Source organism: Poecile atricapillus, chromosome 25 (assembly GCF_030490865.1).
Source record: "Poecile atricapillus isolate bPoeAtr1 chromosome 25, bPoeAtr1.hap1, whole genome shotgun sequence".
Classification (NCBI taxonomy): Eukaryota; Metazoa; Chordata; class Aves; order Passeriformes; family Paridae; genus Poecile; species Poecile atricapillus.
Window position 1 is genome coordinate 3,863,370 of NC_081273.1, and position 15,311 is coordinate 3,878,680.

Below are 15,311 nucleotides of genomic sequence, written 5' to 3' on the forward strand. Positions count from 1 at the left end.
AGAGCTGTGGCAGTGGCCGCTGCCAGCGGTGTGTGCCCAGCTGAGAGCCCCAGTGCAGCTGAAGCTGATTTTTCTGCTGGCTGCAAACATCTCTGAGTGGGTCTGGCCACCTGCACGCTGAGTTTTGGCACTGCCAGTCACTCCTGTGTCATTCCCTGGTGGGGCTGCTCGGGTTTAACTCAGTAGATTGTGCTGTGTGTGGAGCTGCAGGTGCTTTAAAAGGAGCACATGTAACAAATGCTTCATTTCCCCCTCTCTGTCCACTGTGACCTTCAAAGCTGGAGGAGCCCTCCAGGGCACATGGCCCCCATCCAAGGAGAGAAAGCCCAGCCTGCTGCTGGCATTAAATTCCCTGGAATCAGGCAGGAACATGAGGCGAGAGGATTTCCCAGTATTTCCCACTGTGACCTTCAGAGCCGTGCAAATGTTAGTATTAAACTTATTAGCAGCAGAGGCCTTTGTGTGACCCCGCAGGGATAACTCCCCCGTTCCCCCCCGCCCCTGGCTCTTTTTGGAGGCAGGACAGTGATGCTGATCTGTGGTGTTGATCCGTAGAGACAGGACGAGGAGAGAGGGGTGCAAATGGAAAGAGGTGAAATTCAGATTTTGGGAAGAAATGCTTCGCTGTGAGGGTGGTTCCAGGGCGTCCAGGGAGGTTGTGGCTGCCCTGGACGTGCCGCAAGGTTGGATGTGGTTTGGTGGGAGTTGTCCCCACACATGGCAGGGGGTGGGACTGGCCGAGCTTTAGGGTCTATTCCCACGCCTTAACACTCCGTGATGATGTGATATCCTCTGTGTGATGTCTGCAGCCAAGCTGGGCGCTGCCCGCGGGACCACCGGAGCCCCGGGCTGCGTGAGCTGAGCCGGGAGGAGCCCGGCGCGCCCGGGGCCGGGGGAGGCGGCCGCGCATGTGCCGGCCGTGCCCCCCGCCCGGGCTCCTCCAGCATCCTCGGCATCCTCCTCGGCATCCTCCTCGGCATCCTCCTCAGCATCCTCCTCGGCATCCTCCGCGTCGGGCGCTGCGCTCCGCAGCCCGCGCAACAAAAGCGCCGCGGCCGCGCCCCGCGGAGCCGCTCCCGGCTCGGGGCACCTGCTGCTGCCGCTGCCGCTGCCGCTGCCGCTGCTGCCTGTCGCTTCTGCTGCTTCTGCTGCTGATCCAACGCTGCTGCTGATCCAACGCTGCTGCTGATCCAACGCTGCTGTTCATCCAGCGCTGCTGTTCATCCAGCGCTGCTCCCGCTCCGCTCCGCCCGCGCCCTGCGCAGCGCCGGCCGCGCCCGCGGAGCCCCGGAGGAGCCGTGCGGGCTGGCGCTGTGCTGTGCCGGCTGGGGCTGTGCTGTGCCGGCTGGGGCTGTGTGAGGGCTCTGTGCTGGCTCTGTGCTGGCTCTGTGCGGGCTCTGTGCGGGCTCTGTGCGGGCTCTGTGCGGGCTCGGGCTCTGTCCGTGGTGCTGCCGCCCCCGCGGCCGAGCGCAGCCCCCGGACCGCGCCCGCCGCGGCCGCTCCTCCTGTTGCGCCGGGAGCACGGCGAGAGGGGAAGAGGAGCATCCTGCCGAGGATCCCGAGCTCCGGCCCGCCTGGAACAATGGCTGCGCTGCCGCGGCTGCTCTGCTCGGCCGCGCTCGCCCTGCTGCTCTGGGGTAGGTGCTGCCATTGCCTCTCCCGCCCCAGCGCCTCCGGGGATGCTGCCGGAGAGAAGGGAGGATGCTCCCTCCGCGCCTGCCCTCCGAGCGGGTTTTTTGTTGTCGGGAGAAGGGGATTTCGCTCGTGCGGAGTTGGTGTGAGTGTGAGGGAGTGAATGCGAGCGGAGAACACACCGCGGTGCCCAGCACAAAGCGTGTGCCGGGCCCTTACTGCTTGCTCTCGGTCCGGGGTTGGCAGCGTATTTTAACATCGAGTTGCCTCGGGGAGGGTGTGCAGCCCATCAAGCGGTGTTTTAGTGCCGCTTTCCCGAGCACTCCGTGTAAACTGGAGTTAATCAATCGATTGCAACTGCAGTTTGATTCCTGCCACGAGAGGAGGTTGGGTGGTTTTGCCACATTCGATGCGCGTGTGCCTTCAGCCCTGTGTGTGGGTGCCTGTCTGTGCCTACAGATCTCGTTTCTCAGAGTAAAGCAGGACCCAGGAGCTTTTCCTTATTTCTCCCTGAAAGCCGCTGCTGTCCGTGGAGCTGGTAGCACGGGAGAATTGGAACCAGGCTGTTTCCAGGAATAGTCCCGGGATAATATGTTGTTTGAGAGAGCGGGTTAATGGTGCCTCAGAGGCTGGGGAGGAGGGAGCAGCCAGCAAAGTCAGCGTCTGGGCTCTGGAGACAGCCTTGGACAGACAGAGCCCGGGATTGTGTAGCCCGGGGACAAATGTCAGCAGGGATTTGGTCAGAGATGTCGCGCTGAAACGATCCTTTTCTGCTCGAGCGTGTGGCTTCACATGCCATGATTTCTGTCCTCTTTGCAAGAGCAGTGTTTGAGAGTTGCCAGCGTTAGCACAGCTCTGATTGGAAGCGTTTTGAGCAGGAATACCTGGGAAATCAATAACTCCTCCTGCTGCCAAATTCACTCCCCTCGCTTCCCAGTAGTGCCCGTGGAGCCCAGGGACAGGAAGGGTGCTGGACCCTCCCAATTTTGCTGAATTAAAGCATCCAGACCTTCCAACTTAGCACAAAGAGAGAGCTGTTCCTCCACTCTGGAATTCTGGGCTTCCCCCTCATCCCAGACTAATTGCTGCTCTAACAGGAGCATGCCCATCACGCATGGGAGGGAATGAACAATGCCTTTAAAGTGGCATTAATTACCAGGGAAAGATGAAAGTTGTGGCAAAGCAGAGGCTGGAGAGGTGAATCTGTGTGAAGTGATCAGCCTCTGTTAATTATTATGAATTATTAATATCTCAGGAGAAGGAAGCTTGGTAAAATTTGCCATTTGAGGCTTAATCTGTTTTCAGGCAGCACTAATAATAAATCAAACCATTTTCCAGTGGGGACATTAATGCCAAGATGTGAATAACTGACGTTTCTCTAATTCTGTCCTAACGCTTCTTTCTTTGCTGCTCCTCTCCCCCAGCTGGATTTTGTTCCTCAGTGTGTGTGGAGGTCCCATCTGAGACAGAGGCTGTCCAAGGGACGGACATGAAGCTGCTCTGCATCTCCTGCATGAAGAGGGAAGAGGTGACGGCCAGCACGGTGGTGGAGTGGTTCTACAAGCCCGATGGGGGAAAGGATGAGCCTGTATGTATGTCTGGGATCTGAGTCCTTCCCGTTTCTTTCCTTGCTTATCCCATTTCCACACCTGGGCACAGCACAAACTCCTGGCAGGAAAAGCTGGAATCAGTTGTTGAGTTCGAACATTTGGGTTGTAAATTCATCCGTGCCGATTTCCAGTCCCATTCCCTCAATACCTCAAGCCCAGAATCTAAGGATGTCAGATATGACTGACATTTGGTACCCTTGTCTGAGTCAGATCTGAGTCCCAAAGCTGTTCTTTTGGAGATGAAATTGGCCTCCAACAGATCTGCAGGGCAGGATTTTTTTTTGCCTCAGAGAAAGCAGTGTTATCTCAGCTGGGAGGATCTCTGGGAGCTGCTTTGGATCCCTGTCAGGAAAAGGTAAAATTGATTCTCAGAATGAATCAAAATGGAAATTGGACAGATGAGGGCCAGCTGGAATTCAAGAGAGAAAGGTGAAGTGAGGAACAAAATAAAGGCTGAGTGCACCTTTCTTTCTAGCTGTTTTATCTGAGTCTGAGGCATTAAATCAGTGGCTGTGATTGAGCAGGGCCTGGCAGGATGGCAAATATTCACCTTCTGTGTGAGAACTAAAAGGATCAGGCTAAGGAATGAGATGGGAATTCACTTCCAGTGCCCTGGGGGGGTCCATTCACCAGTGGCAACCCAAGGAACACCAACCAAGGTGAGCTGGGGTGGGCAGGGTCGTGCTGGGGACTGTGGTCAGCCAGAATGTCATATTTGTCCTGCAGCACTTCCATCTCAGCTGAATATCCCAAAAAGGGCTTTTTCTCTTCCCTGTGGATATTCTGTGGTTCTTTCCTCACAGGTACACTGCTAGGCATGAAGAATCCCAGTTTTCTGTTCCATTGCTGGTTTTTCATGTCCACACACGTCTGTGTTTTGCTGTGCCTTAGTTTTCCTCCCTCTCTGATGGAGATACTGAATTCCTGATCACTCATTTTCCTGTCTTTTGTAAAGTCACCTGATACTTGGAGGCAAAGGATGATGGAATATGAATAGCTGCTGTTACCAAGGGAGCTCAGAACATCCCTGAGCGCAGCTGGAGGGGGATGCTGTCCCTGCCTCGTGCCGTGGGGTTGTCCGAGGCAGAGATTAACCAGCGCATCCTTTACACTTCCTCACAGATCTACGAGTACAGGAAATCAAACCACGAATTTCCAAGCCGCTTCAGCGGGCGGATACAGTGGAACGGGAGCAAAGACATGCAGGACGTGTCCATCACCGTGCTGAACGTGACCCTGAACGATTCAGGCATCTACACCTGCAACATCACCCGCGAGTTCGAGTTCGAGATCCACCGGCCCCTCTTCCAGAGCTCCAGGAAGATCCACCTCACCGTGGTGGAGGAGGGTAGGAGCGGCTGTTCTGTGCTGTCACCAGCCGTGGGTGTTGTCACCCGGGGATAGAGTTTGTCACCGCAGGAGAGGGCTCTGAGTTTGTCAGTGACAAACATGGCTCAGGAGGAAAAACCTGTCCCTTGTTTGATGGCTGGAGGCTCTTTTTAGGCTGGGGCTGGCTGTGTGTGAGGGTGGGAAGGCACGGTGAGCCGGGCACAGCTGGGCACAGCTGGGCACAGCTGGGCAGGCGCCAGCAGAGGTTTCCAGCTCCTCCCGCGGCGGCTCCGGGATGTTACAGCAATGCCTTTCCCAGGGAGCCGCAGCGTTCCTTGCTGCCGCCCCCTCCCTCCTGGAACAACCATTCATTCTCCATTTTGATACCAGCCTCCTCCTTCTCCTCTTCCCTTTGTGCTGCTCCCGAGCCTTTCTGTTCCTCTTGGTGCTGCTGGGTTCAGTGCTGAAATCCCACAGGCCAGCGGGGATCCTGCTGAGAGCGCCGGGAGCTCTCAGCCCTTTTTTCTGCCCTTTCTCCTCCCTCTCCCCCATGAGCACCTCGGTGTTTTGAGCCTTTACAAATCACTGGCGGCAGAGCAGAGCCAGTGAGTGGGACACGGGAGGAAACAGAGCGTGGAGATGAGCTGGGTGAGCAATCCGTGAGGATGTGGGGGTGGCACAGACAGGGCTGTGCGTGTTGGATCCCGCTGGAGACACGCACTGCCATCCCTGCCCCTCTCTTTTGCCCCCTCACAGCCTAAAGGCACCCGGAGATTCTGGCAGGTTAGGAAGGATGACACAAGGGTGGGGAGTGTCCATGGAGCTGCATGGAAATGATCAGGGGTTATATTTCATTTTATTCACAGCTGGAGAAGACTTCACCTCTGTCATCTCAGAAATTATGATGTATATTCTGCTGGTCTTCCTCACGCTGTGGCTGCTGATTGAAATGGTCTATTGCTACAGGAAGGTGTCCAAGGCAGAGGAGGCTGCCCAGGAAAACGCGTAAGTGTGGAACCCCTGGAGATGAGATCTGTTCTGCAAGAGCTCTGCCCATGCCCCAGAGCAGAGTGCAGGGAGGCTGAACTCTGCTATGGCATGGGCTGCTCGGTGTTTGCTCTGCCCATGCCCCAGAGCAGAGTGCAGGGAGCTGAACTCTGCTATGGCACGGGAGGCTCGGTGTTTGCTCTGCCCATGCCCCAGAGCAGAGTGCAGGGAGGCTGAACTTTGCTATGGCATGGGCTGCTCAGTGTTTGCTCTGCCCAAAGCCCTTGCAGTGCTCAGGAGCACCAAGATTGTGACCACACAGCAGGTCAGGAGGGAACAGCGCTCCAGGGTGGGTGGTCTGGACCATGTGGAGATGCTCTCCTGGAAGGTCTGGTTTCATCCTGGCCCATTCCCATCTTTCCACACACTTGGCTGGGATTAGAGCACTCTGTACATAGGAAGGCTGGGTGTGTAGGGTTTCAGAGCAGGGAGGTCTCGGTGTTTGCTCCTGCCTAGGCCAAGGAGTTTCCCACTGTGAGCATCTACAGGTGACGTTTGTTACCTCAGAGATGCTCCCAGGCATTCAGCAGAGGTGAGTTTACCCAAACTGGGCTTTACACTGCGTGCTTTCCTCCTTCCCTCCAACTACAGGACAGATTATCTCGCGATTCCATCGGAAAACAAGGAGAACTGCGCTGTGCCTGTGGAGGAGTAGCAGAGGGGAGGCAGCGGAGTGAACGGCACCAAGGTGGGTCATGAACAGGTGCTCACTCCCTGTGTCTGTCCACCCCTCAGCTTCCTTGTGGTGGGGCTGGAGACTCCTGGAGCGTGCCTGCGCTCCTCTGGAGCTTCCCAAGACATACAGGTGTCTTTAGGTGTGAGGTGTACTTGTATTGCTTGAACCCCCAAAGCAACACAGGCCATGATGTATTATTATATATTTATATATATATATTTATATATGTATTATGTATATATTTATGCCTCCTTTACCTATTGCTGTGGAGTTGGAGTTCACTTTCCCCTGCAGAGGGGCAAGCTGTGCCCATGAGGACTGGAAGGGCTCTGTCTCCAAAGGAAACACGTTCTAGGAAGGAGTTTAATCTAAATCTAAGGATTAAGATCTGGATCTTTTACTCTCTCGTTCACCTCCCATCAGTTCCTGCGCTGACTCTGTTGTGATCCTCACTCCTGTGAGGTCCAAGAGGAATTGTCTCCCTTGCAGGGGCTCTGAAGACAGAAGGACCATGCCACGCCAGCCAGGTTTGAGAGGGAGCTCTGCGCCGTCGGGAGGAACACGGGGAAGTGTAAATTCTCTTCCATTTGCCTTGGACTCTGTACAGCCTTGACTTTGGTCCTGTGACCCCATCTGAGCTGCCAGCCCGGTGCTGAAGGACTCTTCTGTGGAAGCATGCTGAGCAAACAGCACAGGGGTTTGGGCAGCACAGCTCCTTCCCGAGTTTCACTTCCATCATCACCTCAATGGCTTTGTAAATGTTACCTGTCACTCCTTAGCTGCTCTCACCACCACCTTTATTTGCTAAATATGCTCCTTCTCCACTGCAGAGGTTAGGGGGATGTATGGCACGTTGCTCTGAGCTGCAGGACTGTGAACAAGGCTCTCTTAGGGGGTTATTCCACCACATTCTGTGGCCAAAGCAGTTTTCTTGGTGTAAAAACAGGAAGAATTTAATTAATTAATGAAGTCACTCTGAATTTTAGGCTATCTATGCACAAGGAGAGTAGGGTAATGCACTAAAATTGGGAATGTACAGTAGGAAGGACAGGTCTCCGTGCCATGTTCACACTTTCTTCCAGAGGGAATTGAGAATACAGACCCTGAAATATTCCTGCTTTGGGAAGCAGGATGATGTAAGTACAAGAATCCCCTGTGTCCCTCTCGGTGTCAGACCCCTCATCCCCTTCCACCTGCCTGGCACAGCAGGATTGCTCCTGGAGGACACGGTGGGAGGAGGAACCTGCAGAGCCACGTCCTGCCACAGCAGAGCAAGGTACGGGATCCACCTTTTCCTGGGAAACACAGCAAGGAAGGCAGCCTCATCGGCCAGGGGAAATAAATAGGATGCAAAGGCCTCACAGGATGGCAGCTTAGTAAAATGGTTGCAGTTTTACAACTGTGATGGTTCTCTGGTGCTGTAGCAGCACCATCTAGAGGGATAGACAGAAAACACCCACTTTTCCCACTTAATCCTAATTCTCTTTTGAGGTAATTAATCACCAGTCTAGTCTGGATTCATCCTAAATGATCCTCTGTTGCCCAGGAATCACCCTGGAAATCCCATCTTTCCTTTCCAACTTACCTTTTCTGAGGGTCAAGCAGAGTAAAAATTGTTTCCTACCCTTCAGCTGAGCTCAGCAGTTGGGATTAGAAGAGGGGAAAAGGCAGAAACATTGGCCAGGCTGGAATTGTGCTGCAAAACCATCTGGGGAGGGTTTGTGTTTGTTATATGGCAGAGCTGTGACATCCCTGCTGCAATGGAGCCTGTGCTGCTTTGCCAGAGCTGACAAATTCTGCTCCACTGACCGCTTGTACGCAATCCCAAAGTGCTCGTGACTCCAGGCATGCTCCCCACCCACGGAATCCCCTCTGCTTCCTTCTGCTGCTTTTTACTTGTTCGCTAAAATCACGGAAATTACCCCATTTGGAAGTCGGGCCCAGGCCAGATCTCCAACTGGCACTTGTTCAAAACCCTTTTTTCAGAGTGGGTGTCAACTTTAGTATAAACTACTCCAGTGCAGTGTTTGGTAGTAGGATTGCTCCCAAACCCAGAGCCAAGCCTGGCAAGGGGAGCACATTTTCCAGATGAAGCACACTCAATAGTCTGGGCACCAGTTCCCAAAAACCTGATATCCAAAAGAATATCCAAGCAGCTCCTCTTTGAATTCAGCTGGATATCATCTTTTTCCCTGTCCCAGTTTGCCTGGCAGAATCCTGAGCTCAACAGAGGGACTGGGTTGTAACTCTGGAGTTTCCAGCACTGCCCACAGCATTGAGCCCAGGGGGAATTTCAGGACACCTCTCTCCCACTTCAGCTCATTCCCTGTGAACCACGGAAATGCTCTGATGTTAAATCAAAAAGGGAGTGAACCCGAGAACTTCTTGAGAGCTACCTCAGGTGGTAAAGGAGGGCTGTCCCCTTGTCCTGCACCTCCCTGTATCCCACAGGCATCTTCTGCAGACCCTCATTTTTTTTGGACAAATCTGCTTTTCCAGTTCCTGCAGACAGAGGTGACCATTGCCACGTGGTGCTCCTAGCAGGAGGAAACGGGGTGCAAAGTTCTGCTCAAGAATCTCACAGGGGAAAAAAAGAATAATAATTTTAAAATTGGTGATTTTTTCAAGACCTGGAAGAGATGGTCCTGGCAAAGACTCTGTGTGTGTGTGTTTGGAATGAGAGAGGAGACTCTGGAACAGGCAGGATAATAAAAAGAACAAAGAGCCACGCTGGTTGTTGGATAGATTTTTTAATTGATACTGTACTTCCATGGTACTAACTACTTACAGGGAGTTTGGCTGCAGAGCCTGTACAATTCCTACATTCCAGCACGTCCGTTCCAGTATCGTTTTTTAACCGCAGGTTGGGTTTGGTTTTTTTTTGTGTTTTTTGCGCACAGCGCAAAGTTTCTGACAGTCGGGACAACTCCTAAAACAAACGCACAATCCTTCCCCCACCCAGCCCAGAGTCACCTCAGCCATCAGCCCCCCGCTCCCCGGGCTCTGGAGGGGATCCCAGGAGGGAAGCACGTGCCTGTGGTGGTGGCAGGACCCGCTCCTGTGCCGAGGAGAGCAGAGCCTCGCTCATCATCAGCTGTGCACAGGGACTGCAGGATCCGGGTGGGGAGAGCACGCCCCAGGGGATCAGCAGCTCTCTCCAGCCCTGGAGCAGGCGGTGGGAGAGGAGATCCCACTGGAATGGAGATGTCCCAGAGGTGCCAGGCCAGGCCAGGCTGCTGGGGGAGGTTGTGACGCTGCCACTGCTCTGCTGCTCTTCCCTCCCTCCACGTCCAGCCCGGAGCCAGGCGGGTTCCTCCATCCCTGCTCTCCAAGGACCATTTCCCAGGAGCTGGGAATGCAGGGATGGGGTGTGTGGCACAGGCTCCACCTCCCTGCTGGATGGAGCTGGAACAGCTGCTCTCCCAGATCCTAATTCCAGCAGGGATGCCAGCAGCGGCTCCAGAAGCAGAGCTGCACGTCGGGGTTTGTTCCCTACCTACTCTCGGGGTTTGGGTCAGGGAAGGTGGCCTTTAACGTTAGCAATGGAATTGGCCTAAATGAGTGAGGTAACAGAAACGGCCAGAGGAGGAACCTCCCCGAGCCATGTGCAAATATAACTCCTTCAGCAGAAGGAAGTCCTTTTCCCTACTGAAAAAAAATAAAATAAAATAAAATAAAAATAAACCAAAACACATTCACTTGAAGAGCATACAGACTGCAGGAGGGGAAGGCAGGCAGGGACAGCACCAGGTCAGACCATCTATGACACAGGTAATGATTGTCCAGCAGCAGAGGTGGGAGGGGGGGACAGGGAAAAGCCATAGCAAGCACTGGAAAACGTGTGGGAGAGGAGGAGGGCATGGCATGCCACAGATCCATGCTGAGAGAAGCCCATGCTGTCTGCCTAGATCAGGGAATGGCCTTGGCCAGCAGTCGCCCAAGACACGAGATTATTTGGCCAGTGTGCACATCTAGAAAAAAAGAGGTTTTATGGCACAGAGAGACTCGTGCTGGAGAGACTGCAAAGCACAGAGATCAGAGCAGGCTGGAGAACCAGCACAGGAACCACACAGGTGTTCTGTGAGCCACTTCCCTCGGGGGCTTTGGTTCCAGAGCTCTGTTCTGAGCTGTGTTTGAAGCAAGCCCCTGCCAGGTGTTGTAAGTGGTGCTGAGACTGAACAGACGGAGCCAGAGCCCAGGTGGCTGTGCCATGGACCGTGGCAGCCTGGCACAGCCCCCGTGGGAGCCCCTGGAGCTGCAGAAAGCACTCATCTGTCAAGAGCTGGGGGTGGCAGCAGCTGCCTGGGCAGACAGGACAGAGCTGTCTCCCCTGAGCCAGGCACTGCTGCTTTAAACAGTGATTTTGAGACTGATTTTCTGTGTAATGTGGAACCAGGCAGTTCCAGCTGTAAATCAGGAGTTTGTTTCTGTGCTTGTGGGGAAGAGCAGCTGCTGCAGCACAGCAGAGCAAATCCAAAAGGTCTCAAGTACCCAGACCAAAAGTGTTTCCAGCCATTCTCTGGAAAAAAAAAAAAATCAACTTCTACCTTCTTGCATAAAAGTAAGAAAAAGCTCCTATGTGGCTACCAGGACAGTGCTGAGGAGCCAAGGAGGCTGAAAAGTCTGTCCTTACCTACACCCAGGTGAGCTGAAACTGTCTGATAAGGACATGGATTAGCATTCCAGGACCAGCATTCCTAGAGGAGATCTCCCAACACATGCCCTGTTATTTCAGAGGCAGTTTTGTGCCTTCAGGGCTCCAAATCCAGCAAAGCCTTGTGCTTTGAAACCTTTCCTCTTCCAATCCAGGCTCACATTACACTAGAGATGTTTCCTGTCCCTAAGGTTTCTGCTTTTAAGATCAGAAGCATCCAGGCAGGGTCAGGTGTCAGCCAGCAGGCAGGGACAGCAGCCAGAGGTGTAAATGCAGCCTCTGTCACAGCAGAGCAGGCAACTCAGGGGAGATCAAAGTCATGAGCCTTCCTTCTCTTCTCCCAAAGGACTCGAGGGAGCCAGGAAGGCTTTAGACAGCAGTCAGTATCAGTTAGTATGAGTTAATAGCACAGTGTTCTGACTGGAGAGTGCCTGAAGTGCAGAGCACCCAAAAAGCTCATTATCCTGTTAACCCACAGCTAACTCCTTCCCACTGCAAGTGCCTTTCTGTCTTTTATTTTCCCATATTTACTATCTGGAATGTGCAGGCCCAGCAGTGCCCCTGCCTTGGGCAGCTCACCACCTGGAATAAGCTGGTTTTTGGTCCTTCAGAGACTTTACAGGCAGCTGCTGCTGTAGAAACCTCTGGTATCCACTCTGGGAATGCCTGGTTGCACAGCAGGACTCAAATCCCCTCGTTCCAGCTGCCAGAACTGCTCTAAGATAAGCCCTGGAAGGTGTGTGTTTATCAGAGGTGAGGTTGTGCCAAGCTAAGATCAGTGAGGATGTCACAAACTGGTGGATCAGAGCCTCCTGCTCCCTCTCCTCCCAACAGGAAGCATTTTCCTTGGCAGGAATTAAGCTACAAGCTGGCATTACCTCTGCATGCTTGGCCGGAGAAATGCCTTTAAAAAAATAAGAAATTCCCTGTTTTTTTGTGTTTGTTCAGATCCTGCAAATAAAACCCCAGCAGATGTGCAGGCTCAGACTGGGAGGGAAAATGCACCTGCTGTGAAAAGAACCCAGGGGAATTTCTGGCCCAGGTGAGCAAGGGGAGAAGGCAAACCCTGATGGTGGAAGCCAGGCTTGGCTGTGAGTGCTGAGGGAAGCACCACCCTCTGAAACATTACTCAGGCCTCTCACTCCTAGAAAGTGTTACTGATCCTTCCAGGAAACGTAATCCAAAATTGTCTCTGGAAGGAATTAGTCTGTCAGCTGGGACTGGTCAGGGGCAGCTGATTCCTATCCCAGCTCTCCAGAGGAAGTGAAAACATTCCAAGTTTTTGTTTAAACCCTCACCCTCAGTGCCTTAAGACCTTGTTTTTCCCCTTTTTATTACTACTGTGAGACTAAGAGGCAAAAAAAAAGGTTGTGAATCCCATCCAGCTCCAAGCCAGACTGGCTGCCAAGTGGGAAACAGAAATAACTAGAAAAAACCAAAACCCTAAAGAGAAACCTCCCTGGGTGTGAAGGACACTGCTCTGCTCGGTGCCCACTACCCCTGTGCTCTTCCTGAAGGATTTCACACTGCTGAGTGTCAGGATAGGTGTCAAACAGGTTAAAAACCCACCTTAATGTGCAGGAAGGACAAATACTGGACAGGTAGGATGAATTATTAGACAAATATCTCAACAAATATTAGTGTTGAGATTGCTACAGCTGCCTGGCCTGACATGGATTTAACAGAGTTTGTGCAGTTCTGTCTCTGGGGCGCAGCCTGAGGGAACAGCCCCAGCCTGAAGCTGGAAATCTGCACAGGAGAAAGGATTCAGGATGAGAAAAAGGGTTCCTTGCCTCCCTAACAGAGAGAATGTGACATTGGTGAGCAACAAATGCAGACCAGCAGCATTTATCTGTGAGCCTCTCTGATTTCTCTGTCTCCAGGTGGAGGAGACCCCACATTCCAGGCTCCTCTTTCACAGTCTGTTCTTTCTCTTTTTTCCTGGCATGGGAAGGGCGAATCCCAGGGCTTCCTCTGTGTCCTCCTGATTGGTGCTTGAAATAAAATTCTGGAAGAGGGAAATTCCAGCAGCAGGGGAATTCTGTGTGCTTAGTAATTGTGGGACTAACTAAGAGGGGAAAAGGGACTCTGGGTCAGTTTGGCAAGTCACAGTGGAGAAAATGAGCCACAGAAAGCCTTTCCCAGGCCCTAGCACCTCAATTTCATGGTACAGCAGCCATCTCATTTCAGCAGCCTCCCTGGAAAAAAGTCAGGGAGCAGTACAGTAGTCAGCAGCATTAAATTAAATAAATAGTCATAAATACACATTACTCTCTGCTTTTCCCCAACTGGACCTTGCTTTCACAGTCTGAAATGTCCTTTTGATAGCCTGGCTTCATCCATGCTCCTGCACACACGTGTGGGGCATGTGTGTCTTGGTCATGCAGGCTGGGAGAAAGCAGCAGGTTATTCCTGCATCCATTGCCCTCCCCTGCTTGGAAAATGGGACCTTGAGGTTTTCCTCAGACTGTACTGAGGATATTCTGTGCTACAGAATGGTGAGAGACAAATTATTCATCCTGGAGGCAATGGAGGAGCTACAACTTCCCATTTCCATTTCCATTTCCAAACTGGGAATGTGCAGCTGCCTCCCTCCTGCCAGCCAGAAGGTGGAAAAATCCCAGTGTTGGACAAAGTGGGACTCACATTCCCCTCATCTACCTGGCTGGGGGAAGAGGCCAAAGCATTTATCAAACACTTCAAGAAGCAGCCTGCATCCCCAGCAGTCCCTGTGGAGTCTGTGCATTGCACAGCACAGCCAAGCCGCCCCTCTTCCTCCTCTGGCTGCTCATGGAGCCTGGAATCATCCCCCAGAAGAGCTGAAAATGCACACTGGCTTTGTTTTTAGTGCAGCTCTGCCACCTGGCTGCACTAAACCCAGCTGGTGGGAGACACCCCTCAGGTGCCTGACACCCAGCTCTGTCCTGACACCCTCTGAGGGGCCCTTCTCCCTTTCCTCCCTTGGTCCCTGTCACCCTTCCTGACCTCTCCTGGATTTTTGGGAGCCTGGTTGCTCTAGAGATGCAGTCATGGAAATACCCACAGTGATGGCTGCTGCTGCATAGATCCAGTTATGTAAATCTACCCCAGGCAAGGAAAGGAAGCTGCTGTTTCTCCCCCCGTTTTCCCACAGATTTTACAAGACAAGGCCTGGGTGAACAAACAGGAGAAGAGATTTGCAGAGCTGGGTAGTGGGAGTGGCTGCAAATCAATCCTAATTTTGGTTCTCTGTTTAAATTTGGGTCCTCCCACGGCGGTGACTCCAGCAGCGATGCAGACCCACAGCACAGGGATGGCTCAGTGGCAGGGGCCCAAGCACAGGGAAAGCAGAGAACAGCTAAAGGGGACACTGTCACAGGTGTGGCTCTCCCCCTCCCACACACTCCCCTCGCTCTCTCTGCAGCAGCCAGGACAGGAGGCAGCAAATCGGGGTTTGTGGGAGGGATTGCAGCTCTGTGCTTTGCTCTCTGAGCCAGCCTGGCCGCCCTGACAGCAAATTTCTGCTCCCAGGAGGGGCCTGCCAGGGGGATCTGCCCTCCACAGACCCACAGCAACTCCCCCTCCTCTCCAGAGCGGTTCTGCAAGGGACTGACTGCGACTGCCAAAACCCCCTGAAGGTAAGGGAGGTGACAGTGTCCCCTTTGAGAGAGAAACAGAGCGACCCAGGGACCTCCATGCGCAGGGAGGGCACGGGGACGGGCAGGGGGGGCACTCACACTGATGCTTCCCTTTGAGACAACAAAAACAGAACAGACAGACAGACAGACAGACAGGAATATTACAGAGGAGCCGTGCAGGGGCCCAGGGAGCAGAGCTGGGCACGGCCCTAAGCACACCTCAGTGCTGGGAGAGCACAGCCCTCCCACACACACCCCCACGCTCCCAGGGACGCTCCAGTTCAGCCAGTGTTGGAGGTCACTCCTTCCCCTCTTTAGGCTTTTTTTTTTTTTCTTTTTTTTTTTCTCTTAAAATCTGTATATAATATATATATTTATATCTGTATATATATATATATATATTTATATATATATTTATATATCCTATTTACACATATTGCACACCGTCCTCTGGCCTCCTGCATTCCTGCCTGTTAATGGAAACGTTTCCGTTTCTCCTCTGGATCTGACCCAAAGTCCCGGGAGCCGATGCCATTCTGGAGATTTATTAGTGAATCCTTCATCTGAAAGACAAGAGATTTCTCCACTGTGGTGCTACCCTAGAGGGGAGAACTTGGGGGTTTCCTTTTTCCCTGTGAAATATCCTTGTGGTTTTGGGAGTCAGGGCTGGGATGTGCAAATGGGAATGTGGGGCACCAAGAAAAAAGGGGTGAGCAGAGCACAGGGAGTTCTCTCTCCTTAGGGAA

The 15,311-nt window shown here is 53.0% G+C and overlaps 2 protein-coding genes across 8 annotated transcripts in view; one reads left to right on the forward strand and one right to left on the reverse strand.

The window, feature by feature from the left end:
- The first annotated feature begins 556 nt into the window (after nucleotides 1-556).
- Nucleotides 557-7,274, forward strand: SCN3B (sodium voltage-gated channel beta subunit 3). Of its 2 annotated transcripts, none has more exons than XM_058857221.1 (6): nucleotides 557-683; nucleotides 3,057-3,220; nucleotides 4,365-4,590; nucleotides 5,438-5,576; nucleotides 6,210-6,306; nucleotides 6,784-7,274. In XM_058857221.1, exons 1-5 carry the CDS (start codon nucleotides 617-619, stop codon nucleotides 6,271-6,273), a joined length of 660 nt encoding a protein of 219 aa, XP_058713204.1. In that variant the 5' UTR covers nucleotides 557-616; the 3' UTR covers nucleotides 6,274-6,306; nucleotides 6,784-7,274. The 2 variants fall into 2 exon arrangements, with proteins under 2 accessions (XP_058713204.1, XP_058713205.1); XM_058857222.1 differs by lacking the exon at nucleotides 557-683 and adding an exon at nucleotides 1,483-1,637.
- Nucleotides 7,275-9,031: 1,757 nt separating this feature from the next.
- The window catches only part of GRAMD1B (GRAM domain containing 1B), a 94,122-nt gene continuing 87,842 nt past the window's right edge, over nucleotides 9,032-15,311 (reverse strand). For all 6 annotated transcript variants that reach the window (XM_058857225.1, XM_058857224.1, XM_058857226.1 and 3 more), the window contains one exon: nucleotides 9,032-15,128. In XM_058857225.1, coding sequence (XP_058713208.1) covers nucleotides 15,039-15,128 — 90 coding nt within the window. In that variant the 3' untranslated portion in view covers nucleotides 9,032-15,038. The remainder of the gene's footprint in view (nucleotides 15,129-15,311) is intronic.